This window comes from Cyberlindnera jadinii (assembly GCF_001661405.1).
Source record: "Cyberlindnera jadinii NRRL Y-1542 unplaced genomic scaffold CYBJAscaffold_1, whole genome shotgun sequence".
NCBI classification, from domain to species: Eukaryota; Fungi; Ascomycota; class Saccharomycetes; order Phaffomycetales; family Wickerhamomycetaceae; genus Williopsis; species Williopsis jadinii.
This window is the reverse complement of record NW_017963652.1, coordinates 1,887,526-1,913,150: the sequence shown is the minus strand read 5'-3', so window position 1 is coordinate 1,913,150 and position 25,625 is coordinate 1,887,526. Positions and strand designations below refer to the sequence as shown.

General features: G+C 42.7%; 13 protein-coding genes across 13 annotated transcripts; 8 read left to right on the top strand and 5 right to left on the bottom strand.

The window, feature by feature from the left end:
- Window positions 1-1,655: 1,655 nt before the first annotated feature.
- On the bottom strand, window positions 1,656-3,368 carry CYBJADRAFT_176447 (general substrate transporter; the record flags this gene model as incomplete). The annotated part of the gene is made up of 2 exons (XM_020216786.1): window positions 1,656-3,218; window positions 3,318-3,368. 2 exons carry the CDS (start codon window positions 3,366-3,368, stop codon window positions 1,656-1,658), a joined length of 1,614 nt encoding a protein of 537 aa, XP_020073641.1.
- Window positions 3,369-4,160: 792 nt separating this feature from the next.
- On the top strand, window positions 4,161-6,653 carry CYBJADRAFT_193116 (uncharacterized protein; the record flags this gene model as incomplete). The annotated part of the gene is made up of 2 exons (XM_020217468.1): window positions 4,161-6,470; window positions 6,516-6,653. 2 exons carry the CDS (start codon window positions 4,161-4,163, stop codon window positions 6,579-6,581), a joined length of 2,376 nt encoding a protein of 791 aa, XP_020073640.1. The 3' UTR covers window positions 6,582-6,653.
- Window positions 6,654-6,682: 29 nt separating this feature from the next.
- CYBJADRAFT_188258 (putative maltose-responsive transcription factor) lies at window positions 6,683-8,976 on the top strand. Its single transcript, XM_020217298.1, has one exon. It carries the CDS (start codon window positions 6,974-6,976, stop codon window positions 8,687-8,689), a length of 1,716 nt encoding a protein of 571 aa, XP_020073639.1. The 5' UTR covers window positions 6,683-6,973; the 3' UTR covers window positions 8,690-8,976.
- CYBJADRAFT_188257 (GATA-type transcription factor) lies at window positions 8,936-9,727 on the top strand (the record flags this gene model as incomplete). The annotated part of the gene is made up of 2 exons (XM_020217297.1): window positions 8,936-8,979; window positions 9,030-9,727. The coding sequence occupies 2 exons, from the start codon at window positions 8,936-8,938 to the stop codon at window positions 9,706-9,708; spliced, it is 723 nt and encodes a 240-aa protein (XP_020073638.1). The 3' UTR covers window positions 9,709-9,727.
- Window positions 9,728-9,792: 65 nt separating this feature from the next.
- On the top strand, window positions 9,793-11,025 carry CYBJADRAFT_182754 (uncharacterized protein; the record flags this gene model as incomplete). The annotated part of the gene is made up of 1 exon (XM_020217050.1): window positions 9,793-11,025. The coding sequence occupies one exon, from the start codon at window positions 9,793-9,795 to the stop codon at window positions 11,023-11,025; it is 1,233 nt and encodes a 410-aa protein (XP_020073637.1).
- A 281-nt stretch (window positions 11,026-11,306) lies between these two features.
- QCR2 (ubiquinol--cytochrome-c reductase subunit 2) lies at window positions 11,307-12,410 on the bottom strand (the record flags this gene model as incomplete). Its single annotated transcript, XM_020212348.1, has 1 exon — window positions 11,307-12,410. One exon carries the CDS (start codon window positions 12,408-12,410, stop codon window positions 11,307-11,309), a length of 1,104 nt encoding a protein of 367 aa, XP_020073636.1.
- A 347-nt stretch (window positions 12,411-12,757) lies between these two features.
- DPM1 (dolichyl-phosphate beta-D-mannosyltransferase) lies at window positions 12,758-13,777 on the top strand. The gene has a single exon (XM_020214243.1). The coding sequence runs from the start codon at window positions 12,866-12,868 to the stop codon at window positions 13,643-13,645; it is 780 nt and encodes a 259-aa protein (XP_020073635.1). The 5' UTR covers window positions 12,758-12,865; the 3' UTR covers window positions 13,646-13,777.
- Window positions 13,778-13,814: 37 nt separating this feature from the next.
- On the top strand, window positions 13,815-18,629 carry GDB1 (bifunctional 4-alpha-glucanotransferase/amylo-alpha-1,6-glucosidase). Its single transcript, XM_020214242.1, has one exon. It carries the CDS (start codon window positions 13,892-13,894, stop codon window positions 18,380-18,382), a length of 4,491 nt encoding a protein of 1,496 aa, XP_020073634.1. The 5' UTR covers window positions 13,815-13,891; the 3' UTR covers window positions 18,383-18,629.
- A 125-nt stretch (window positions 18,630-18,754) lies between these two features.
- On the top strand, window positions 18,755-20,586 carry ATG13 (serine/threonine protein kinase regulatory subunit ATG13; the record flags this gene model as incomplete). Its single annotated transcript, XM_020217296.1, has 1 exon — window positions 18,755-20,586. The coding sequence occupies one exon, from the start codon at window positions 18,755-18,757 to the stop codon at window positions 20,474-20,476; it is 1,722 nt and encodes a 573-aa protein (XP_020073633.1). The 3' UTR covers window positions 20,477-20,586.
- PZF1 (Pzf1p) lies at window positions 20,543-21,772 on the bottom strand. Its single transcript, XM_020214241.1, has one exon. The coding sequence runs from the start codon at window positions 21,730-21,732 to the stop codon at window positions 20,611-20,613; it is 1,122 nt and encodes a 373-aa protein (XP_020073632.1). The 5' UTR covers window positions 21,733-21,772; the 3' UTR covers window positions 20,543-20,610.
- Window positions 21,773-21,971: 199 nt separating this feature from the next.
- Window positions 21,972-22,851, top strand: RPO26 (DNA-directed RNA polymerase core subunit RPO26). Its single transcript, XM_020214240.1, has one exon. It carries the CDS (start codon window positions 22,016-22,018, stop codon window positions 22,469-22,471), a length of 456 nt encoding a protein of 151 aa, XP_020073631.1. The 5' UTR covers window positions 21,972-22,015; the 3' UTR covers window positions 22,472-22,851.
- On the bottom strand, window positions 22,645-23,061 carry MLC2 (Mlc2p; the record flags this gene model as incomplete). The annotated part of the gene is made up of 1 exon (XM_020212152.2): window positions 22,645-23,061. A coding segment is annotated over one exon (417 nt), but the record flags the coding sequence as incomplete, so codon positions are not given.
- A 211-nt stretch (window positions 23,062-23,272) lies between these two features.
- RPC82 (DNA-directed RNA polymerase III subunit C82) lies at window positions 23,273-25,200 on the bottom strand. Its single transcript, XM_020214239.1, has one exon. The coding sequence runs from the start codon at window positions 25,113-25,115 to the stop codon at window positions 23,334-23,336; it is 1,782 nt and encodes a 593-aa protein (XP_020073629.1). The 5' UTR covers window positions 25,116-25,200; the 3' UTR covers window positions 23,273-23,333.
- Window positions 25,201-25,625: the final 425 nt, after the last annotated feature.

Here is a 25,625-nt window from a genome sequence, read left to right as displayed (position 1 = left end):
AGTATAACTGACTTTCCATAAAATGCACCGTATGTAATATACAACCGTCATTTCGTCTGAGATCCGTAAATGGAAGCTGTTTCAAGAATCACTAAGACCATCACCAATTTCAATTCGAAATCGATGTAGTTCTATGAGGAGTGAAGGTAAACCCACAAAAAGACAGTTTCATGGTCCAGAAATGTCTAGCCCTCATGGTCTGGCACTGTGTACTTCTTCTTTGATTGATGTCGAGTACTGGGGGACTGTTTCAAGAGACGCCTCACATTTGTGTTTCACTTATACCAAGGAGCAATAGAGAGCCACACAATACCATTACGCAATAGAAAACAACAACACTTGGATAGCGATACAATCTATGAGTATAATTTGTCACCTCATTACTCTTGAAACCATATGGAAATGCCAATTCATATGTGTAGACGTGTTGATTCAGAACTGTGTAAAGCTTTAGCCAAGGAGATAGGGCCATACATCGTCGAAATGAGGAATTGAAGTAGCTTTTTGATCTGTGATTTGAGTTGTAAGTTATCCCTGTGGTTCATGCGATCTATTGATACCAGTTTTCCCATCCAGTTCTCTCATTGAAAAACAAAGTCTTGTACGTCAGGTGAAACCATTGAGACTTTCATATATGCCACCTCTAACGCTGTTGCTGTGACTTTCACAATCACTCAAAGCCTTTCAAGTTCTTTGAGACAGCTTTATGTTACGTTTAGCAGCATATCATCCTAAAGCTACCATCTTCTAACGTTTTCAAGCTTAGGGTGTTAAGGAAAGAAATGTGTTCATACAAGAGAGTTCCCCTTTGCTTTGATGTTTTTTTTCAACCCCGCTCAATTTTGGTGTGCGGATGTTTGGAGCCAGCAAATGTAAGACTATAGCAACGCATCAACGATACTTCACCAACATTCAATAACAACAACAGCTTCGATCCGTAGAGAATGGACTTCACGAACAGTTAGTATGACTCTTTATCATATAGAGATAAGCAAAAAGCTATGTGTAACTTGTAAATTCAGCGCAATGTGGTCATGACTGGATGACTTCAGCTACAAAAGATCCAATAACTATCAACAACGATCGATTCATGCTTGCCAAGGCACAACGTAAAGGTTCGACTATGAGGAAGAAGATACCAATGCTGATTGAAGAGTACCTTATACCGAGAGTGCAACCTAGAAAGTAGGTCGAATGGGAATCGATGGTTCTGGCTATGTCTAAGATAAAAAGAAGTTTGACAACAAAAGACACTGGTATACAAAACATATAAGGACACCTTCAGTTGGTGATGGCAATTGGCCTACGATATCAATGTTTCTGTAACTGTGTATGGTTCCCATTCTGTGTCATTTTTAGGGACTTCGGTTGACTTCTTAAAGTCTCAAGCTGGGCAACTTACCTGGTAACCCAAGTTGAACAGTGGAGAGTCAAGTGTCTATGTATACTTTGATGTTGATGATTCAAAACAATAGATAAACGTACATTGGTCCATCAGATGACCTTAACAGGACTGAATCCTAACAAGTGTACACTCTATGACTACCAAGCTACTGATAATAATGTTTAAAGATTATGTAAAAGACTAATTAAATTACTGACCAACTGTCATAACTGTAATATCTCAACGTGGTGTAACACATGAAACAATAACATTATTCACTAGCTTGATTTTTAGAGGTGTTTTTTATTTCGTCCTCCCAGTCGAACTGGTAATTTGAGAATTGTCTAGCTGGAATGCCTTTCTCAAACATAATATCAAGTTCTGCAAACGATCTGTCTCGTGTTTCTGGAAGTCTAAAGAACGACCACACAAGCACACATGTAGCTGTTCCCAACCAAACGAAAGCTGTTTTACCTTTCAGATTGGCTTCACTTGGATTAATCAAGTAGGGCTCAACAACATTTGAGATCAATGAAACTATAGAGTAAGATCCTCTAGCCAAAGCAATACTCTGTGCTCTTAAACGGGTCGCACTCATTTCACCAACAATGGTGAAAGCGAGTGGGCCTATTGTCATAGCATATGTAGCAACCCATGCAATGACAACACCACATTGTGCCCATTTTATTGCTGAGGTCTGTGGAGGACAGGCTAGAATTCCAATTAATAATAACACAGCCGTCAGAATAGCAAACCCTGTAACATAGATGGTACGTCTACCGTACCTTCTTAACAGGAACCAAGAAAGAACTGTTCCCGTCCATGCGATACCCGTAGTCCCCAAGTTCAATTTGTACGTATCGGATGAGTTCAAACCTGCTTGACTGAAAAAATAACTAGGGGAATAAGCAAAAGTGGACCCTGATAGAACTTGTCCTGCAAAAGCCACACATGCGATTTCAGTTCTTCTACGGTTGAACCCTTTGAAACACTCCACATAAGATTTCCATCCTTTAATGTTATTCATCTCCTGCTCCTTCTCCAACTCATTTGTACGAATCATCATGGATACTCTTTGGTGCGCTTTTTCGTGGATTGATTTGTGTGATAGTCTCTTTGTTGCCTTTATTGCATCATCGATTCTTCCCTTACGGATCAACCATGCTGGCGAGTCTGGACAGAGAATTGTTAGAATGAAAAGTGGCGGAATCCATACCCACTGGATAGCAAACGGAACTCGATATGACCATTCAGTGGTATTGCTTACAAACGCTTGTAACACACCAGCTGCCACGAATTGACCAGTAGCCCAACAAAGATTCACATATGCTGCCAGATAACCTCTCAAAGCCAAGGGCATAATTTCAGATGAATAGGAAGGTCCCATTGTAGCAAAGACACCCCAAACCAAACCACACAATATCTGGCCCACCAACAAATGTTGAATTGTTTGGGCAAAGAAAGGAATGAAGATGAACGCAGCCATCAAAGTCAAGTTAGCTAAGATGACACGACGATGTCCCCATCTTTCAGTCAAGTAACCGTTAGCAAGAACACCCACCACAGCACCAGAGGCTGCAGCGCATGAAAGTCCAACTTGCCAAGGGCCCGTAAGCTCCTTATCATTAGGGTTACCATCAACAGGCTGGCCAAACTTATCCTTGAAAGATGGATAAGCGAAGAAACTGGACATTAAGATGTTATCATAGCCCTCCATAATGATTGTAGCGGACATAACAGCAGCCCAGAATATGGAAGCTTTGTAAAGTGAAATTGCCTCTCTTACAGAGAGCTCATGCTCTTCTTCGTTGGCCTCCTGTGCATCTTGGTTTATCTGGGATTCGTCGAGTTCATAAATAGTTGGTTCAATATCAATAATTCCCCTTCCATTTGTATCAGTAAGCTTGGTGTCGTTTGATGAGAATCTTGAAACGTTTTCAATGTGCTCTGCATCAGAGCACTTTTTATCATAGTCAGAAACCATGCTTTGTTTTGGATGATTATAGTGTTGGTGTCATAAAATCTTGACGTAACTCCCAGTATTTATATATTCAACAACTTTCGATGTAGTCCAAATCTTTGTTAGGAAGTGGTTTCATAAAAATAGTAAGATGATCTTTTTCAAGTTGCTTCAATACAAATTCGTTATCATCAAACTTTTTACCCCGACCATGACCTCCGGTATCACTTTTAGCAACACATTTTTGGGTGAACATTGCGACGAACATTTTGGCGCATTCAAAGTATGACGTTCATCTATATGAGTTGAGAATCTGTGATGATGAATGACACCAAGTTCTGGGGTAGAAATGTTAAGGTTTGATCTACTCCGTATTTAGTTGTCATCACTATTGATGCTAATAAGAAGTTTCCGAGATTCTAAGCGAGTATTTTGCCGATGCTTTTGAAAGGTATTACTTTTGATGATCTCACGATCACGATCCATATGACACCTCAGTTCTGTGAACTAGTCACCATATTTAGGGTCTAAATCACCATCTAGCTAAGGTCACGTCGTCGTTTACATCGCGGAGGAATTGTCGGAGTCGCTTAAATTCTCGGAATAACTTTTCATTTTGCTTTGCTACAGCCACACTTTAATGTCAGGTCCATTGAGATGCATATCAACAAAGACTTTTCTGGGGTATTGACCTTTTTTGATGATTCTCCCGAGAATTGCTTGTTTAGGAACTACATAAGTAAGGTAAAATCTTCTATATTTCCAATAATCTCCAATCAATCTGCCATGTTGGGTAACGAACCCGACTACAACGTCATGGCGACACGTAACTCAATTGACCGTCATGTTGACAGTGACACTAGGTTCTCCCGTGGTATGTGGGAAACCAAGGACGGTGTCACAATCAGATGGGCACAAGACTCTTTCAAAACCGTTGTTGAAAAAGATGGCTCTCTCTATAACATGTCTGCAGCTGTTCCGCTAAGAACTAGAGGTGATCAACTTAACAATCCTACAATTTCAACCAGATTGAACTCGCCACATGAAGGGATCATCAAAGTTGAGCACTACCATCACTATTCCAAATATAAGACCGACACAAACAACTCAGCAAGGTTTGAGATTCAGGATGAAAACAAGAACGATGACAGCTTCAGTGTTACAGAAAATGATGATCATTCAAGTGTATCTAATGGTGATTTAAAAGCCACAGTTCAAAAGAAAGGATGGGGTATAGACTTCAAGAGCGGTGATAAGCTGCTGACAAAGCTGGGATTCAGATCAGTTGGTTGGGTCAACGATTCTCGTTACATTAACTCCCAAGGTAAGAACTCGACATATATAACAGTTCAACTCCACGTTAGTAACGGCGAGAAATTTTTTGGTCTCGGTGAGAGGTTTGGACCTTTTGTTAAAAATGGGCAAAGGGTCGAGATGTGGAATGAAGACGGTGGAACGTCTTCAGAATGGGCATACAAAAATATCCCATTTTTCATTTCCAATAGAGGATATGGTGTGTTCGTCGACTCCACGTCTGATGTGGTTTATGAAATCCAATCTGAGAGGACCACAAGGGTGAACATGACAATCCCAGGAGAAGGTGTGCGTTACTACATAATTAACGGACCTGATCCCAAGACAATCTTACAGAGATATGCTCATTTAACTGGTCATCCTGCCCTTCCACCTCCATGGACTTTTGGCCTATGGTTAACAACTTCTTTCACCACTGATTACGACATAAACACTGTTTCTTCTTTCTTGCAAGGGATGAAGGATCGTGAAATTCCATTGAGAACGTTTCATTTCGACTGCTTTTGGATGAAAGGGTTCCAATGGTGTGACTTTGAGTTTGATAAAGATATGTTTCCAGACCCGAAAGCCATGCTGGCTAAGCTTAAAGAGGACTTTGGAGTTAAGATCTGTGTTTGGATTAATCCATACATTGCACAAGAGTCTAAGCTGTTCAAAGAAGGTGATGAAAAGGGTTTTTTCATTAAGAACTTAGATGGCTCGTCCTACCAAACTGACTTATGGCAGGCAGGTATGGGGATAGTTGACTTCACAAACCCGGAGGCAACAAAGTGGTACCAAGGCCTACTTTCAGGTCTTGTTGATATTGGTGTTGATTCTTTCAAAACCGATTTTGGGGAAAGAATTCCATGTAAGGGAGTCAAGTATTTCAACGGTAACGATCCGGTGAGTATGCACAATTACTACACATTCCTCTACAACCAGGCAGTCTTCAAAGTTTTGGAACAGAAACTGGGTAAGAATGAGGCGTGTTTATTCGCAAGGTCTGCAACTGCTGGGTGTCAACAATTTCCTGTACACTGGGGCGGAGACTGTGAATCAACTTTTGAAGCGATGGCGGAGACCATTAGAGGGGGCTTATCTTTAGCTCTTAGTGGGTTTGGGTTCTGGTCCCATGATATCTCTGGATTCGAAGGTCTTGAGAACCCTGACCCAGCACTGTACAAGAGATGGGTCCAGTTCGGACTATTGTCTTCCCATTCGAGACTGCATGGTTCGTCGACTTATAGAGTCCCGTGGAATTTCGATGACGAATCATCAGTCGTTTTAGCAAAGTTTTCCAAGCTCAAGAACTCATTGATGCCTTATATTTATGACTTGGCAATTGAGGCGCATAAAAATGCAGTCCCAGTCATTAGACCATTGATGATGGAATATCCCGATGATATTGTTGCTACTACAATTGACTCTCAATTCATGCTAGGTGATAAGCTATTGGTGGCGCCAATCCTCTCAAAGAACAATGAAGTTGTTTATTATCTTCCAAGAGGTTCATGGTACGGCTATTTAGACGGTATAACAAGGGAATCAACCGGAGAGTATTTTAAGGAAACGCATGATTTCAAATCTATGCCTCTTTTGGTGAGATCAAACTCTATCTTTGTTACCTCGGGACAAGACATTTGCAATGAAAGGCCAGACTATGATTATACACAAGATGTATTGGTTAACTTGTTCGACTTACACGATGGAGAACAGAACGTGCAGATTCCAGATCATAAGATGTTGGGTGATTTCTCCGCATTTGTGACTGTTCAAAAAAGAGGTGCAGATGTTCAAGTTTCTATTTCGGGCAGCTACGGTTCTTTATCCGTGAGATACCTTGGTGTTGAAAAAGTTGAAACCACAGAGAAACAGACGTACGATGAGTTTGGAAACGTCATTGTAATTGCTTCTGGCCCAACAGTTACATTCAGCGTTTAGTGGGCCCTTGGGAATGTGCATCTTGTATAGTAACATAGTATTTAAACTTTACATTTATCCGTATGAATTTGTTGTTTTCAATAATTATTGGGCATGCGCGGCTTTCTTACACTTTAAGTCCGTAATGGCATGACTCAATGGGGTGGCGGGCTTCCGCTGCCGTTGCCGCTGATTCGTTAAACGTAGGGTGTGATAACTCTGGGTAATTGGGCTCATAGACTGGAAGGGGTGCAGATTTAATTTTTTAACCGCCTTTCCCCCGCGTATTTTCGCCTAAATATGTGGTCCATAATAATCCGAAGGGACAATGCGGAGAAACTACTTGTAACATATAAAGAGCTCGAATTTCATTACTCAGTTCCTCAAATTTTCAATTATGTGAGGGTGCGAGAATGAATAAATCCTTGAGAAGCCAGAATAATAAGAGGCAACACAACAGACCCTGTGATGCGTGCTCTGTGAGAAAGGTGCGGTGCGATCTCCATGAGAGGAACGGGTTATCATGTACGAATTGCTCGAACCATGGAATAGATTGTACTGATGTTAGAGTGAGGAGAAAATCAGGTCCGAAACGTATACGGCAAGAAACCAAGAATCATATACTTGAGCTTGTATCCGGGTCTCAGGCTCGAACTCAGCAGTTCAGCCTCAACCAGATCATACCATACCTTCAGGTGTACCAAATGTGGTTCTATCCAATGTGGCCAATAGTTTCAACAAAGGAAACGATATCTATGCTTGAAGGCAATTCCTCAAGTCCTGATAGCCCTATACAGTTGGTAAATGATAAAGTTGCAGAGCTCTACGCGCTGAGTTGTGCAGTTTGTGCCGCCGTTTCAAGACATAAACATTTCTTGCGATCGTTGGATGGTGTTTTCAAGCTGAATGGCTGTCCTCAACCAAGCGAGTATATCGAAGAGGCCCGAAGGGTAATTTATGAAAGAGAGCTCAAGATGAACCCGACTCCTAATCTTCTGGTAACCTCCTATTTCATGTACATGTACTATGATAATGTCCCAGGCGGCACAACACGAGGATTGGTTTACATCAGAGAGGCGGTCTCGCTGGCCCATATAATGGGACTCCATGAAAAGCAAACATATGCTTCGAAGTCTCCGGTGGAATCGCATTATTTGAGAAAGATCTACTATCAAGTAATGATTACTGAAAGGTATATTGGCTTTGAGTGCAACTTGCCTGTAATTCTCGAGCCAAATGACATTGAGATCCCATCTCTGCAAGATGACGATTATCCTGATCTGCTGTTGGGGTTTACAGAGTTGGCACATGTTTTCAGCAGCACTGATAACTATTTCTTCAAAGAGTTACAGAGCAACAGGTCCAAACATAGTAGTTTGAATGACTTTTTGAGCTCGATGTTTCCCACTCAAGACGATTCTGTTAAGAAGAACTGGTTGTACCAAATACAGAAGAAACTCTGCCGCAAAATTCAAAGCGATTGCACTGTTACTGATGCTCAGAAGGTGAACATTATTCTGTCAAAGGCATGGTTCCAGAGCTTGGCATGGTTGATGTCTTCAGAAAACTTCCTCCTTCAAGAAGATGTAGACTCGACCCACTGCTTCAGCACGAGCTATCCTCTCAGCATTGCGAAGGAATTCCTAAAGTCCACCAATGGGCTACCTGACTATGCTTTTGAATCGAACGGGCCTGGTGCAGCGATGAAACTTTTGGAGATTGCAAATTCTTTGTACACTTCCAGCATCACCATGTTGGATCCAAGTTGTGAGCCAATGACTTTGGACTGTTTAAATGAGATATTCAGCATGGTGGTAAGGTTGAAGAGCGATATGGAATTGCCAAAAGATATATATGGGAAAATTTTATCATTTTTGGAATCCAAGAGGTTCTCCCAAACAAGACTTCTTTCTGACCATGAAGCTCTTCTCTATGAAATGAAAGAGGGAAAAATTGAAGAGATTTTTGAAAGTTATGACAACAGCAATGCCACGAACTCCATCGCACTACCTCAACAAACAAAGGAGTTATCTCTTTCGAGGTCATCTTCTGTTTTGTTATTGACGGAGATGCAAGATTCATCGGTGACACCAAATTGTTGGTCGCCATTCTTATTGAGTAGTACATAGAGTACATTCTTTAATCGCTAAAATTAACTGTGTTTTCGTTGCATATAAAGCTCTCATAGCTGCTATTTCCATTTTTGTGTCAAACTGGGGCAGGAGATACCAGCTTTGGCATTCCATAAATCCTCTCAAAAGCAACACCATAGGAGAGCACACACCACAAGCTTCTATAAAAACAGTGGCACAGTCGCTTTGAATATCCTGCTAGAATCCTGCTAAAGCATCACAGTGATAGTAACCCCTCTAACAATGCCTAACGTTTCCAAACAAAGCCAGCAAGGTTCTCGTATAAGGTGAGCATAGATCATTTAACTGATTTATGTGGACAACTAACACAGCTTAGACTTCCACCAATCAGCAAAATACTCGAAAACATCAAAGATTTTGCTCAGCAACATCCGTGGTGTGTACGGTCAGAATACTATGATTCAAATGTTCCTTACCCGTGTGGGAGAGGTTTGATGCATGATTTAACCGTTTACCATTTGAATTCGGGAAAGACATTCGTCAATGATGGTACCCGCACACCAATAGGCACCGTCGTACATACTGTTCCGTGTAATAATGATGTGTACAGATCATATACAAGCGAAACGGAGGATGACAACCGCAGAGTATCCGAGAGCTCCATAGATATGCTAACGACAGTTGCAATACAGAGACTTGCAGAGGAGCGCGAATCATCAATAGCATCAACAGCAACAACAACGGCAGACGAATTGGTCGATGTTGAACCATCAAACACCAAGTGGCCTACGGTTGTGACAAAGAGCAAAGCTGACACATCTGAGCCATGCACACCGCTAATCAACCACGTTTCAAAACCAAAAGCATCTGTGACCACGACCCAACAGAGAAAATGTCAACAATGTGGGAAGACTTCAACGCCAGAATGGCGTAGAGGCCCCGTGGGACCACGCACCTTATGTAATGCATGTGGTCTCTTCTATTGCAAACTTGTCAAGAAAGTTGGAGAAAGAATTGCTCGTGAGAAATTGTTGACTAGAAGTAGAGTTGGTTAAAATGCATGTTGAAAGCGTGGACAAGTACAAAAATAAATGTCCGTAGCGGGTAAACTGTAACCGTAAGCTTTTCGTGATGTCTGGATGTTTTCCACGTATATTAAATTGAGAACCAGAGTTGGTAATGGTGGAGCATCAGATGAGAGACAATGGCACCAAGGTTCAATGGCTTCTCCAATATTTCTATCGAATCCTAGCCCTGGGTTCTCTCACATTTCTATAGTGAAGGGTATACTAATTGCATTGTCGGGGATTTTCTTTCAACGTCATGTCCTTTGGAGAGATCTTAAAATTAGAGAGTTCTTTGTCACCACTGTACTCATCTCGTTGCTGGTTCGACTTGTAATTGAGATCCCCCACTTGCTCGGAGCCATTGTTACGAGACTCCTGAGATTAATCAACATAGACGTCGATTTCTCTCTTATTCTTACAACGATAACTGATGATATCTTGGAGCTCAGATGGTTGGCCTTGGTTGCGGTTTATTGCTATATGTACGATTCGTTTGAGTACCTATTCATGACGGGGTTGAAGAAGTTGGATGCAGAGTCTCAAAGTGAGCCCCCTTATTCTGAATACCTCCTAAGAGCTCATACAATCGATATACACACTACGGTTCCCTCATGGTTTCCAAAAGTTGATGTAACACTGGCCCAAAAGAGATTTCTTGTACAGCTACTTCGCTCGTATGCATTGATTTGCTTGAACACAGCAATGCTGATGGGAATCACCAAATTCGGGCCCCTGGGTATTGTTCTTACCGCTCTATACATATCGAAGTGGTTCAGTCACATGATTGGATCCCAATTGACATTCGTACTCTTCTTGGTGGGGTTGGTTGTGCCAACTGATTTCACAATCAAGAGCTTTGCGTCTGTGAACCTGTCACTGTTGACGGTGAAATCTCTATTGACCATGCCATATTTCCAGAAAATAAGACTCTCTGATGTTAAGATTGAGAACTGGATAGAATCAAGAATAGGGTTGATAGTGGGATTTGGTCTTTTCTTCCATCTAGCATCACGTCATTTCAACATGTTGGGTTTGACAATCGTTTTGCTTGAGCAACTAGCACTTTCATACATGATCTTTAAAACCACAAGCCCAGTACAGGAGATTACTGATGAGAAGTGGATATTAACACAGATATCATGTCCTTTCTTGTTTGAAGGATTGCAAGTAACCACTCTCACACCAGGATTCGTACTGATCAAGGAATCATTACGATATGACCAAGAGACACCATCGGAAACTCCATCAAAGTTCTCGACGCCGTTACCGTCATCAACCAATTTACAAAACCTTTCTGAGCATTAACACATCTACATCAATGGCATTGATTTCATTTAAGAATGGAATATAACTAAATACATCAGGATCATAATATATGTACTCTCCCTTTTTTGATTCTTCCTTTGGTTTGTTGTTTCATTTGTTGTTCATGTAAAATAGGGTACGGTCTAAGATCAAAACACACAATCACACACGAAATAAATACTTCTAGACAAGTACGCAAACAAAACTGAGAAAAGCCGTCTTGGTTTATCCTTGATTGAATTATGCTAAATTTGTCATGCACATGTGGAACTCCTCTTAGTTTACAACTCATCGGCGTATGGCAAGTTGTGCACGTCACCAAGAGCAACGTAGTTGAACTTACCCAGCTTGAAGTCTTTAACGTTAGCGACATCAATCTCAGATGCAATCACGGCACTTTCGTTAGCCAAGGCCAACTTGGTGGCAGCGTAGCCAGTAGCAGATGAGAGGTTAACACCGCCCTTCAAAGCAGAGACAACCTTCTTGATGCTAGAAGCAACAGCAGAAGCCTCACCCTTGACGTACAAGGAGAAGAGACCAGCTTGGGAGTACTTCTCAAAGGAGGCAGACGAGATGGATTGTGAAAGCTCAGACAATGGTGATGTCAAATAAGCAGCCAAAACTTCATAGGTGGCAAAGTCTGCTGGCTTAACTGGAACAGCAATAGCAGAGATGGACTCACCAACAGCTCTCTCTCTAACTTCAACACCTTCGTAGAACTTTGGTGTGGAAGTAGCAGCGAGGGAAGCACCAGCTGGGAGCTGACTCAAGGCAGAGTCCTGGACGAAACCATTGAGAGCCTTGGCGTCAACACCCTTAGCAATGATCTCAACGTTGTCCTTGACATAGACCTTGTCGGCAAATGCCTTGATGTCATCCAAGGTCACCTTTTCGACACCGTCGTAGTAGAGTGGGTTACCCAATCCGTTTCTGAAGGAGGCAGAGTACAACAATTCGCTAGCCTTGAAGTATGGGGAGGCCAGAGCGGTGGTCAAGTCGTACTTGGCAGCTGGCAAGACAATCTCTGGAAGTTCGTGTGGCTTGAAAGAGGTCTTGTACAAGACATCGGCAATTGCGTTAACGTAGTATGGGAGACCCTCTTTCAAAAAGTTGGCAGACAAGTAAATGGCATCTCTGTCAACAGTGGAGGAGAACACACCACCCAAGAGCTCAGATTCTCTGGTCAATCTCAAGGCAGATCTGGATCTGGTGTTTTGGAAGTTGAATCTGGAAAGCAAGTGGGAAACACCATCCTTGGTGGCATATCTGGAACCAGCGTTCACCTTGACGGTCAAGGTGGAAACTCTACCTTCGGCGGCAGTGGCGGTGACCTTAGTGGCGTAACCTCTAGTGGATTGAATAGATGCCAATCTTCTGGAAAGCATTGCTATTGTTGTATTTGATGGTTTCTAGAGAAGAAGATTCGAACAGGCTCCTTTTGGACTTTTCTTCAAAGACTGTGTGTATATGTTGTTTTTTTATTCTGTTGTTCGTAGGAGAACTTTTTCGAATCCAATGGGAAGCCCAGCGTGCGCGGAGCAGCGAGAATAGCGTTAAAACTAATGCCCCAGGGGGCAAGGAAAATTTTCGATCACTGCGGAACGCAAAACAAAAGAGAAAATTAAAAATTCGCACTCTCTGATTGGGTGCTTACTTACGAGGGCAGAAACGTGATATGTCATGTGACTGTTAAAGTCGAATCTCAATCCCCTTCTCCCTTGTAGACACGTAAACGCTAACGGGGTGTGCACGTACACCTTTTTCTTTTCTTCACCATTTTGAAACGCGTCTTTTCAACAGCTTTATCACTATAAGCAAAAACATCAGTATAGGTACAACCATGGCTATTGAAAACACTGTTGTGGTTCCAGCATACCACGAGAAGCTCAACATCAGACCTCTCACCACTAGACTCTTTGCTGCTTTGGGCAATGGCGATTCCAAGAAGACCGAGTTGATCTTTGTCGATGATAACTCCAACGACGGTTCTGTTGAAGAGGTTGAGAAGCTCAAGACCGAAGGTTACAATGTTAGAATCATTGTCAGAACCAAGGAAAGAGGTCTCAGTTCGGCAGTTATGAGAGGCTTTGAAGAAGGTCAAGGTGAATACTTGCTCTGTATGGATGCTGATTTACAGCATCCACCAGAGAGTGTTCCAGATTTCTTCAAGGCTCTCAGAGAGTACCCATTTGTTATCGGCACAAGATATGCCGATGGTGTTGGTATCGATAAAGACTGGCCATTGTATCGTCGTGTAATCTCATCGGGTGCGAGACTGCTTGCAAGACCTTTGACACCTGCATCAGACCCAATGAGTGGGTTCTTTGGTTTGCAGAAAAAATACTTGAAGGGAGCAAACAACATCGACACCCAAGGCTTCAAAATCGCCTTGGAGCTGCTGGCCAAGTTGCCATTACCAAGTAAAAACCCAATTGGTGAGGTGCCATACTCATTCGGTGTTAGAACCGAAGGTGAGTCGAAACTTTCCAGCAAAGTCATGATCCAATACCTTGAGCAATTGAAGGAATTGTACCTCTTCAAATACGGTGCCGGCCCATTGCTTGCAGTTTTAGTCCTCTTGGTTGTCGTTGCGTTCTACATTCTTAGCTTGGTGTTTTAATACATTGTGATCCGTTAGGCTGTCAACTTATGTGCATAGTAACGTGGTGATGTTCGGTACGGACCCTCCATACATGCCACCCGTGCATTAGCCCCCTCCCCCCGACAAGGGCTGCGCAGCGGGAAAAGCAACCAAAACCGTAGCAAGTTCTCATTGCAACAGTAAAGATCTTTTGTAACCGTATCGAAAACACCGTTCCACCACTCCTGGATACAACTTTCGGTTCACAACGAAACTCAGCGTTCAATGACTACGCTATTGCTAAGAGTTGACGAGAACGGCCATCCTTCCAATGATGGTGTGAAGTTTCTGCCTTCTTTACCGTTACCGAAGGATTATAACAAGGGTGGCTTTCTTTTCAACGTTAGATTGTTCCTCCCAGCTTCTTGTCGTATAGCAAGAAACGGTAGGATATGGACAAACGTTCCACCTGATCCTGCAATTGAATTCCACAGAGACAGTTTCTACAAGAAGACGATCCCAGAGCAGTTCACGTCTGATATCGAGATTGATATCAAAGTTTATCAACCAGGATGTTACTCCTACTACGCTTCGTTTACCGGTGATGACGGCAAGTTGGAAACTACGAGAAGATTCTACTTTGTGGTACCCCCTTCTCTCTACATTGGTGATACTTTCCTGCCTTTGAATTCTATCGCTATGGAGTCTGTTGTTTCAAAATGGCTCGGTCCTAGGGAGAAGTGGGACGTCGTGTTCAAGGATGTCAAGCGTAAGGGTTATAACATGGTTCATTTCACACCGCTACAGCAACGTGGTGAGTCCAACTCTCCATACTCGATCTATGATCAGACTGAGTTTGATAAGGATCTGTTCAAAGATGAGGAGGATGTTGAGTCCTTCATCTCCCACTTACACAAGGACTATGGATTGCTGTCTGTTACTGATATAGTTCTAAACCATACTGCGAATAATTCACAGTGGTTGAGGGAACACCCAGAGGCTGGCTATAACAAGGAAACTGCTCCACACTTGACATCTGCTATTGAACTAGATGGTGAGCTTTTGAAATTTAGCAGCAAGTTAAGAACCCTGGGATACCCAACAGAGGTAAACAGCATCGAGGATTTGCTGTCAATTATGGAAGGTATTAAGGAACATGTTATTGGAACATTAAAGCTGTGGGAATTTTATGTGGTGAATGTTGAAGACACATTGGAGAGCACTAAGAAGGTTTGGTCCACAACTTCTAAAGGTTCAACGGTGATTGACGTTCCTGATGAGGTAAAATCTTCGACTGAAAGGATTGCTGAATTCGTTTCAGATGTTGCTGGCACCTTTACGCTAAAGCATAGATACTCCAATGCAGTCGAGCCAGTGATCTTCGCCGCTATTCTTCAATCGATCTATGGTGATGGTGACTTTGTTGACATTGAGCAAAGAGCCAAGGAGATCTTGAACGAGGTAAACTTGCCTCTGTACAAGGCATACGATGGTGATATCAGCATTATTCTGGAACAGTTGTTCAACAGAATCAAGTACCTTAGACTCGATAGCCACGGGCCAAGACTAGGTAAAATCACAGAGTCGAGTCCATTGACTGAGCCATACTTTACTCGTTTTACTGGAACTGATGGAAATGAGTACCAGTTGGCCAATAACGGTTGGATTTGGGGTGGTGATCCTTTGGTTGATTTTGCCTCTGACAAATCCAAGAACTATTTGCTACGTGAAGTCATCATTTGGGGAGACTGCGTCAAATTGCGTTATGGAAAAGGACCACAGGACTCTGAATACCTCTGGTCGAGAATGTCCAGATATGTTCAGATCAACGCTAGAATATTTGATGGGTTCCGTATCGACAACTGCCATTCGACGCCTCTCCATGTGGGTGAATACTTCCTGGACCTTGCAAGAAAGACAAACCCTCACCTATACATTGTGGCTGAACTATTTACTGGTTCAGAGTCTATTGACAATCTCTTTGTTGAGAGATTGGGTATCACTTCTTTGATCAGAGAAGCCATGCAAGCGTGGTCTGTTGAAGAACTCTCAAGACTTGTTCATAGACATGCTGGTGCCCCAATTGGTTCCTTCCAGCCATTACCACTTGATGATTTTGCTTATCCTGCAAAAAATGAGGGCTTTTTGATCAACGACACTCTATCAGAGATCCAAATCCCACGTATTTTGGAATCAACCAAGACCCACGCGTTGTTTATGGATTGTACGCATGATAACGAAACTCCGTTTGACAAGAGAACAGTTGAAGACACTTTGCCAAACGCCGCACTTGTGTCATTATGTTCCACAGCCGTTGGATCTGTCTTTGGGTACGATGAGTGCTACCCACATCTGTTAGATGTGGTTAACGAGAAGAGAATGTATACCGTTGGTGGTGGAATTGGAGATGTGAAGGAGAAACTTTACAATATTAGAAAGTCGATTTCTGATTCGTCGTTTATTGCAGAGGATCATGAAATGCACGTACACCATGATGGTCAATATGTCACCCTTCAGCGTGTCAATGCTAAAACTGGAGAAGGTTGGTTCCTCATCACCAGATCGAAGTTTTACCAGGACCAGGATCAATGGTTGGCTCCTATTGTATTGAAAGGAACCACAGCTGAATTTCAATTTGCTTATACATTAGTAAGAACTGGTGATCCAAGCAAGGATGACAAGTACATAACTGGTGTTCCTACGGAAGTGCGTTCTTTGCAACCTTTGAGAGTTGAACATTCCGATGGTGACGCTCACATCAGACTTCCAGACGAGTTCCCACAAGGTTCTATTGCAATTTTGAAAACACAGTTCAACTCAGTTGATAGTAAACTTGACTCATTCTTGCGTACCGGTGCTGTTGATTCTACAAAGGGACTCTCCCTGAGTGATATCAACGTTCTCTTGTACAGATGCGAGTCTGAAGAGAGAGATGCAAGCGCTGGAACTGATGGTGTTTACAACATTCCAAACTACGGACGTTTGGTGTACGCTGGATTACAAGGTTGGATATCTGTGTTACGAAATGTGATTAATTCAAACGATTTAGCACATCCTATTGCACAGCACTTGCGTAACGGTACCTGGGCCTTGGACTATGTCACTAGAAGACTGGACAAGTATTCTGATGGTGATGGTGTTGATACATTCCGTATATGGCTGAAACATAGAATGGAGAGGATCAAGGAGGTTCCATTCTTCTTGGTTCCAAGATACTTTGCTCTGGTTATAGGAGTTGCCTATGAAGCTTTAAGACTGAAGGCTTTATGTCTTTTATCGGCAGAAATCCAAACTGGCAATCTCTTTGTCCAACGTTTGGCCCTCACATCCTACCAGATGGTTGGCGAGATGCGTTCAACTTCTCTTTCACCATTCAAAGCTGTCGAGTGTATGGCTGCTGGTCTTCCTCACTTCAGTTACGATTATATGAGATGTTGGGGCAGGGACGTGTTCATCTCCACTAGAGGCTTGTTGCTTGCTACAGGGAGATTTGACGATGCTAAGAATCACATCCTGAATTTTGCTTCAACGTTGAAACACGGATTGATCCCAAACTTGTTGGATGCTGGAAGAAACCCTCGTTACAACGCAAGAGATGCGGCTTGGTTCTTTGTTCAGTGTATTCAGGATTATGTTGATATTGTACCAAATGGTGAAGAAATTTTGAAGGAGAAGGTTAAGAGACGATTCCCTTTGGATGACAGATACATCACTTTTGACGATCCAGAGGCGTTCAGTTATGAGACTTCAATCGAGGATATCGTTTATGAGATCCTTAGTCGTCATGCGAAGGGTATCGAATACCGTGAAGCCAATGCTGGTCCACGCTTGGATAGTCAGATGAAGGATGAAGGTTTTAACGTGAAAATTTTTGTTGACTGGACCACTGGGTTGGTTCATGGTGGTTCTCAACTCAACTGTGGTACTTGGATGGACAAGATGGGTGAAAGTTCCAAAGCTGGGAACAAGGGTATTCCTGGGACTCCTAGAGATGGTGCGGATGTCGAAATAAACGGTCTCTTGAAAAGCTGTTTAAGGTTTGTGATTTCTCTGAACAAGCGTGGTCTCTTTAAGTATACGGAAGTTATCAAGGATGACGGTTCCAAGATATCTCTCCAGGACTGGAATCAGCTCATACAGGATAAGTTTGAATGGGCGTTCTACGTCCCAAAGGATCCAAAGGATGACCACAAGTATGCGGTTAACCCCAATATTGTGAACAGAAGAGGCATTTACAAGGATATTTACAAATCAGGCAAAGAATACGAAGACTACCAACTCAGACCAAATTTTGCCATTGCCATGACTGTTGCACCAGAGCTCTTTGACCCGCAGAGGGCTTACGATGCTCTGAAATTAGCAGATGAAGTTATTCGTGGGCCACTAGGTATGAGAACTTTAGATCCATCTGATTTGAACTATAGACCAAACTATATCAACTCTGATGACTCTGACGACTTTGCTGTTGCCAAGGGAAGAAACTACCACCAAGGTCCAGAATGGGTATGGTGTATGGGCTTCTTCCTAAGGGCATTGCAGAAGTTCCACCTAAAAGTTTACCATGAAACCAGCTCCACTGCAGTTGCCGATCTTTACCAGATTCTCACCGTCAGACTCGACAGACATAGACATTGGATCAGAGAAAGTCCATGGGCCGGTCTCACCGAGCTGACAAATAAGGATGGTGCTCTATGTTCTGACTCGTCACCTTCACAGGCGTGGAGCACTAGTTGTTTGCTTGATGTATACTACGACATCTGGAGTGATAAAATTTAACCTCCGACTCCACCCCATATTTTGCTTAGAGAGCTTTATACATTAGATTGAACTATTAGATTAGTGTTATTTTTTTGATTACCATCAACCACATCATAACAGAAACAAAAGGGTCTTTATTTGATTTGAGCGTCATCTGGTGTAGCTGGCACAGGTTGGTCACATGTTGATTGCGTTATCTCTAAGGCTGAGAACGGGGTAAAAACGCGATAGTGGGTCACAACCAGAAATTTGCCTATATAATCAGCGCACTACTATAATTAGGCAGATAGAGCCTCCTCTTCCACCGTCGTATAAAAACACTGAAGGAACCCGCCACCATAATAAGGAGCAATAGTGCTGTTGCCGTGGTATCACATTTCATCACCAGCAATGTCAGCATCCAACAAGAAGGAAAAGATTGGACAGGTGGTGCAGAACTTCTACCTCAAGGCTGCCAATGTGATTGTGCAATCGCGTCAAACCAATGGCCAAGGGGAACAACAAGAGCCACCGAGTATTGGTGGTGACAAATCCGCTGGGAAGCTGAACAAGTGGTTTAACTTGAATACCAATGATCTGCCACGTGAAGATCTCAAGCCATGGAAGACAGGCTCTGTATCGTCGCTCCCGCCGTTGGTTGTTGAGACGTACCTAGACTTGAGATCACTAACGCCCAAACATGCCCTGCTGGTAAAGGATGAGCAAGGTGGTACATGGAATATCAACACAAAGAAGTCGGAGATCGTGATGGAAAGATGGCTTATCGAGTTGGATCGAGACGTGTTTACGGAGGAAGATGTAGAGGAGGAGGACTTGCCCCTCGTGTACAAGAAGTTGATCCTAACATTCCGATACTTGTTTGTCATTTCAAGGCTGTTGCCATGTTTCAAGTTGATGAAGAAGTTGAACAAGGCGAATTTGACCCGGGTTCCTCTGAGGGTTGGCGCTAGAATCATGGATGGCACCAAACAGATAGTGTCGAGAGGGAGAATTGGGTTGAGTAAGCCTATGGTTACAACATCGGAGGACCATCTTCTCAAGAAATATATGAGCCCAGTGACCACTCGTTTGGGAGCGTTGAGAATATCTGTGACTTACCGTAAGCACATCAACTTCCAAATCAGCGATAACGAGGAATCCCTATCGAATCATTTTCAACACATTGACAAGTATAAGAATACTGCATCAGTTCTAAAGACGTTCAAATTAGGACAGGCATCGCCGCCAACCAGTGTTTCTTCATCAACGAGGAACGGTTCAAATGGTTCGATTGCTCAGGCCCTCAAGATACAAAGAAGCGGGTCTACCGGTACAACAAACAACGTTAACGCTAATAGTAACAACATCAACTCAATTCCAAGATCAATAACATCATCCGTGGGGTCTATGGGTATCCCTCAACACCCCCAGGATGTTCCAATATCATCTGGGAGCACTCCTAAGTACTCTTCCTCCTTTGGTAAGATTACAAGACGCTCCAGTTTGAGAAGATCATCGTTGTCAAGTTCCAAACAGCCATCACCGGTTGACGACGATGAGATAAATGATTTTGTGAGGATGTTGGATAACAAATCAGATCTCCAATTGCACTACTCCAACAATGTTCGTGATTCCTTGGAGAAGTACCAAATGCTAAAGAGTCGAAATGATCTATTGACTGAAAGCATGACTGCAAGCATGTACTCCAAATCCCACTCACCTCCGCCTTCTATTCCTGCTGCCGGCACACCGTCAAGTTCACTATGGCCACACAGACAAACTTCTGGCTCTCCTCGCTCAGCATATAATTATTCAATCCCAATGATGCCGTCCAAGTTATCTGAGACAACAAGCAGTAATGAATCATTGCCTGTTAGAGATAAGAGTGGTCCAATATCTAGGGCTGGTTCTGCATCACCTGGCTCAATATTCAAGAGAAGTGGAACAAAGACATTTAATATTGGTCCTTCAACCCCTACAATTGCATCAACACAAACACATGCTAAACTACATCGTACTCATCAAACTGGATCCATAGATTCTGCACAGGAATTGCCAACCGCAACTCAAGGAGGCGATGAGGAAGATGATGAACTTCTCTTCACTATGAGCGATATGCACATTGCCAAATGAACAAGTGAACGATTACACTTAACCGCAGACGAACGGCTATTTATGACGCTTACAATTCAATTTCAATGACTTTCTTTATTACGCCTTTAGTATATAAAAGATTCCCGTCGTATTGTCCCTTGTATTAGATGTATCTAGATCATTTCATCAGAATGATTGGGCGAAGAAACGATGCCATTTGTATCTGATGTCCTAGAAACCATTAATAAACCCTTTGCTGCGTGCAATTCAGCACACTTTTCATGCCATGTCAAGTGTCTCTTTAGATCCATATCTCTTTTAAACATACGAGAACAGTTCTTATGGTGGCATTGTACAACATCATCAGGTTTTTTAACTGTTGACAATAATATTTCAATGGCTGGCTTCTTTGACAGCATTGTCTCCACCTTTTCCGTGCTGAGAATCCTCGAAGCCGGAGGTTCGCTCTTGGCTACGGCGATTTTGACACTGTTTGGTATAAACATGTGCACCTCGTTGCAATGTGTCAACAGCTCCTCCTTTTTCAAGAACTCTGAAGGACATTCTGAGCATTTCCATCTTTTGTGAGATTTTTCATCGTCATGAACAAGCATGTGCATTCTTAAACCTTCTTGACCGACACATCCCTTTCCGCAAACAATGCACATCAACTTCGGATGGTCAGTCTTCATGTGCAGTTGCAGTGCAGACCAAGTCTTCAAGTGTTTTAAGCATCCAGGGTAATCGCACGGATAAGCTGGCGACGCACCATGGTGTCTTGTCATGTGGTTAGCCAACCTATATGGTCTCGGGAACGTTTTACCACAATCCTTACATGTTAGCGTTTGCAAATGAACAGATTGAACATGGTGCCTCAGCTGCTGGTGTTTATAGAATGCCTCACCACACCCTTCGTAGTCACATTCGAACGACTTTGTATGAGTAACTTCATGACGCTTTAGGTGTTGTCTGGTGTTAACACCTTTCCCGCATACCGAGCACTTGAAGGGTTTCTCATCCGAATGTGATAGCATATGTCTTTTCAAGTGTGACTCCCTGTAAAACGCACTTGAGCATATCTCACATGTAAACGGCCGTGAATCAGTGTGCGATCTTTGATGTTGTGTCAGAAGACTTGGTCTCGAGTATACCTTATCGCATCCCTCATAATCACAGTGGTAGATCTTGGGCCTTGATGACTGTGACGACGACCGTGAAGAGCCACACGACGTTAGCCCTGTGTCAACAGAATTTTCACGTCCTCTGGAGGAGCGTGAGGAGTCACCACTGACCATTGTAAACCAAACAGTTGATGAGAAGAAGGTGTTTATATACAAAGCGATGAGATGTAATCGCTAAAAAAGTTTTTCTTTTGTACTGTCACAAAAAGAAAAAACAATGGGGGGGGGGGAAACGATCACGTGAGGCTTACATAATCACTTTTGTGTTTCTCCCAACACGGACGAAAACTTTTCTCAGCCTAAATTCATTAACCATCGTTTCGGTCTAAATTGGTGTTAGTTTCTCTCTCTAATTGCAAGGATTCGAGGTGTACAAGGGCGGCTCTCAGTATAAACAATGTCTGATTACGGTGATGATGCATTCAACGAAGGTAACGAGAACTTTGAAGACTTTGACCAGGAGTACAACTCTGACTACGAAGACTTGCAACCAGTAGAGGAAGTTGCAGAAGATGGAAGAGTAATTGTCAACGGTGGTACTGGAGCTGAGGGATTCAACAATGATCAACAAAGAAGAAAGACCACTAAGGAGCTTGCTATTCCTAAGGAGAAGAGAACAACGACTCCATATATGACCAAGTACGAAAGAGCCAGAATATTGGGTACCAGAGCACTGCAGATCTCCATGAATGCACCAGTGTTGGTGGACCTTGAAGGTGAAACTGATCCACTTCAAATCGCCCTTAAGGAGCTCTCTCAAAGCAAGATCCCACTTGTTATAAGAAGATACCTTCCGGATGGAAGTTATGAAGACTGGGGATGTGACGAGTTGATTGTGGATATTGATGTCTAATTTTAAGGTGTAACATTACAAACTGGAAGTGGGGCGGTTCGACAAGAGAAGATAGTTAGAACAGTGTGTAACATAGAAGTCTATTTCACTATAGATCCAAACCCACCCACACACAAAACAAACATAATGAACGGGAAATTAAAAACAAAAGAAATACTTAGTAGAGGATCGACCTAATTCGATAAATAACTGATGAACTCTTTGCCGTTGAACACCTTCTCTCCATCCATACGCTCTTTGGCAAAGTCCGCCAATATGGAGTCCAATTCATCCGTGTCCATGCCAACGTTCTTCAAACTCTCCCTCATTTCGTCCATATTGACCTCGCAATCAAAAGAAAACACCTGTAAGGCGCTTTGAATGTCTGACTTATCGGGCAACTGCGCCAAATCATTGGATATTAGAGAGAGGAAATCTGTGAACCCAACTTCACCTGATGCGAGCATCGAATCAATCTCTTGATCGCTCTTCTCGACGGATATCGACTTGAACGTCTTCTGTAAATCTTCCTTGGAGATGGTCCCATCGCTATCCTGGTCCACTAGTTGAAACGCATCTCGAAGCCTTTCAATCTGTTCAGCAGGAAGCTGTGTAAGCTTGGAACGTTTCTGAGGACTTGTTAAACCATCTGACATCTTTACAAATACGATAAGGTACCGCAATAACTGCTATGAGTAAAGAGCTCAAGATAGAGCTTGTTAAGGAAAAGTTGTGTTTATCTATTTCCCCTTTGAGCCAAATCCGAGGGTGTAAATATTTATTTGTTGGTATCGGTTAACCGGAACTCGGCTACTTCTAATATGGCGTTACAACCGATTTTATTAAGTGAATAACACTGTATTAACCTCATAGGTATTGGCTATCAGTAGAATTTGAAAACCTCCCACAAGGAGATTAGTCTATGCAATTTTGTAGTGAGCATTAGCTCTGTATCGTTCATCTTTTTCAGCTGGGTCAATTCACTAGGCAGTAAGTATTCCAACTCTTTCCCCTTAACGTCATCTCTGTTGATCTTGGAAATCAGCTGTGCGTTTTCAGCTTTCAGCAGTGCAATCTTCTCCAAGATTTTACCCATATTCCAACAGATGTTTGTCTTGAGAGTATTGTTTCCGTGCTTTTCATTCACACGGAACAAAAACACTGACTTGGAAGCTGCACGGTCAGCGGTCTTTGGAACTTCTTGGATCTGTAGCATGTTGTATTTAACCAAAGTGGAGGTTAAGGAACGAGCATCCTTCTCTCTCAACAGAGCAGTAGAGCTGATAAATTTTTCAGAGACGAGTCTATTGCCACGAACACATCTCATGATACGTGCACATGGCGAGCCCAATGTACTGGAGATTATGGAATCAGATAGAGATCTCTTCAAGTGAATCATAAGTTCTGGGTATGGGATGTAGTAGGAAGAGTTTTCCTTCTTCAAGAATGGGATAGAAGAGTTTGTGAGGATTCTTAGATGTTGATCCACAGTTGCAAGTGGTGCGCCATTTTGTACAAAGCCTTCGCCCATGTCGTCAAAATCATCCTCATCATCACTATCATCATCACCATCCATGTCTCCATTTCCAGTTACAGTTCCGTAATCACCATTCTCTAGCTTTATACGTTTAGTGTTGTTGAGCTTTGCAGTTGGCTGTGTACGTTTGGTAACACCAGTGACGATAGAATTATCTAGTGAAAAATCAATGTTCTTAACAATGTCCTTTGCAGCGAACAGGTTATTTTGAAGTGGTTCATAATGTGAACCAAGCACAATTTCCTCATTGGTGAGTCCGATCTGATGCAACAGATTGACAACATCTGGTGAGTTCTTCTCATCGTGCAATAGTGCCTTGTAAAAGACTTTCGATGTGACTTTACCAACTCTATGAGAGCACAACTGAGCCAGTTGAATACTTCTTCGAGATTTCATGTATCTTTTCAAGTTGAATGTTAAAGATATGTTTGAGTTGATCTTCAAGATGGAAGTTGCCTTGTCCTTTAGGTATAGAGCCTCCGGTTCAGCGTTGAGTATATTGAAAAATTGAAGCTTTGCCTTCTCTTTGGCCTCCGCAGTGCGCTTCAACTCGGAAAGAGCAGCTCCATTGGGGACCTGTAGATATGCAGCTTTCATTGTTTTCATCCAAAGATCCTTGACAGGGTAGAAATGTGATTTTTGTACTGGAACCAGGAACTTATCCCTCACCAATTGCATAAAGCATCTCTCCAATTTGTCTATAGTTTCGGCATCTAGAGCACCAAGAGAGGCAATGTAGTCAGAGATGGTCAAGTTACCCAAGCTAAGGAAGTTCTGTACGATTTGGGTAGTGGACGGATCGTTGTTATAGATCTCCTCGATATGTGAAATGATCTCACCAGAGTACAGCATCAAAAGTGCACCGTCCTCTCTGAAGGAATAGAACGTTGTTGTGGATCTGAAGTTTGTCTCCTCCCACACAGAGATACAGTTCAGTTGGATAAGACTAACTAAAGTCTTCTTAACGAGAACTCCCTGCATCTTTGTTCTCTTAACAAGGTCCTTCAAGCTGAGTCGCCCATAGTCAATCAGGCACGAAACCACTGTCGACGCTCTCTTCCCAAGGTACGACTCCACAATCCCAGAGTATACATAGAGCTCGGTGTTCTGAGTCTTTGAGAATGACATCTCGTCCTATAACCTGTCGCTCGTTGGCGTCTATTTGCAATTCCTCCCCTTTTTTGAGCAGAGTGAAGAGAGAGAGAGAGAAAATACCCACAACAAACGTCATCGAGAAAGAGAGAAAGAAAGAGACCAGCGAAGAGGAGGTTGAAAAAAAAAATCTGCATCACGAGTGCCCGTACCGCATCAGAGGTATAACCCCGGTGATGAGATGCCTTCTCGAACCAGCGACATAATTGGCGTTGTAACTCAGGGACCTGTTAGATCGAGGATGAGAAGCCGTATATTGCATGGCTGTATGGGGAGGAGATGTCTGCACAAGCTGTCGAACCCTTCGTCTGTGTTGAAGAAACTACGAGCATCAATTGAAGAAGTGAAGAGGGAAAGTCTAAAGGCAGTTGAGGCTCAAAGAGAAGATGTCAAGCTTGTGAAGAGTAAGTCCAGTGAAAGGAGCTTTAGAAGGGACAGTATCGACCTTTTGAATGAAAAGTACAAGGGCGAATTCAAGGATGAGCT

Excerpts from the sequence above, each read along its gene's own strand:
- RPO26 (XM_020214240.1), top strand. The coding sequence starts at position 22,016 with ATGTCTGATTACGGTGATGATGCATTCAACGAAGGTAACGAGAACTTT.
- DPM1 (XM_020214243.1), top strand. The coding sequence starts at position 12,866 with ATGGCTATTGAAAACACTGTTGTGGTTCCAGCATACCACGAGAAGCTC.
- GDB1 (XM_020214242.1), top strand. The coding sequence starts at position 13,892 with ATGACTACGCTATTGCTAAGAGTTGACGAGAACGGCCATCCTTCCAAT.
- CYBJADRAFT_188258 (XM_020217298.1), top strand. The coding sequence starts at position 6,974 with ATGAATAAATCCTTGAGAAGCCAGAATAATAAGAGGCAACACAACAGA.
- PZF1 (XM_020214241.1), bottom strand. The coding sequence starts at position 21,732 with ATGGTCAGTGGTGACTCCTCACGCTCCTCCAGAGGACGTGAAAATTCT.
- RPC82 (XM_020214239.1), bottom strand. The coding sequence starts at position 25,115 with ATGTCATTCTCAAAGACTCAGAACACCGAGCTCTATGTATACTCTGGG.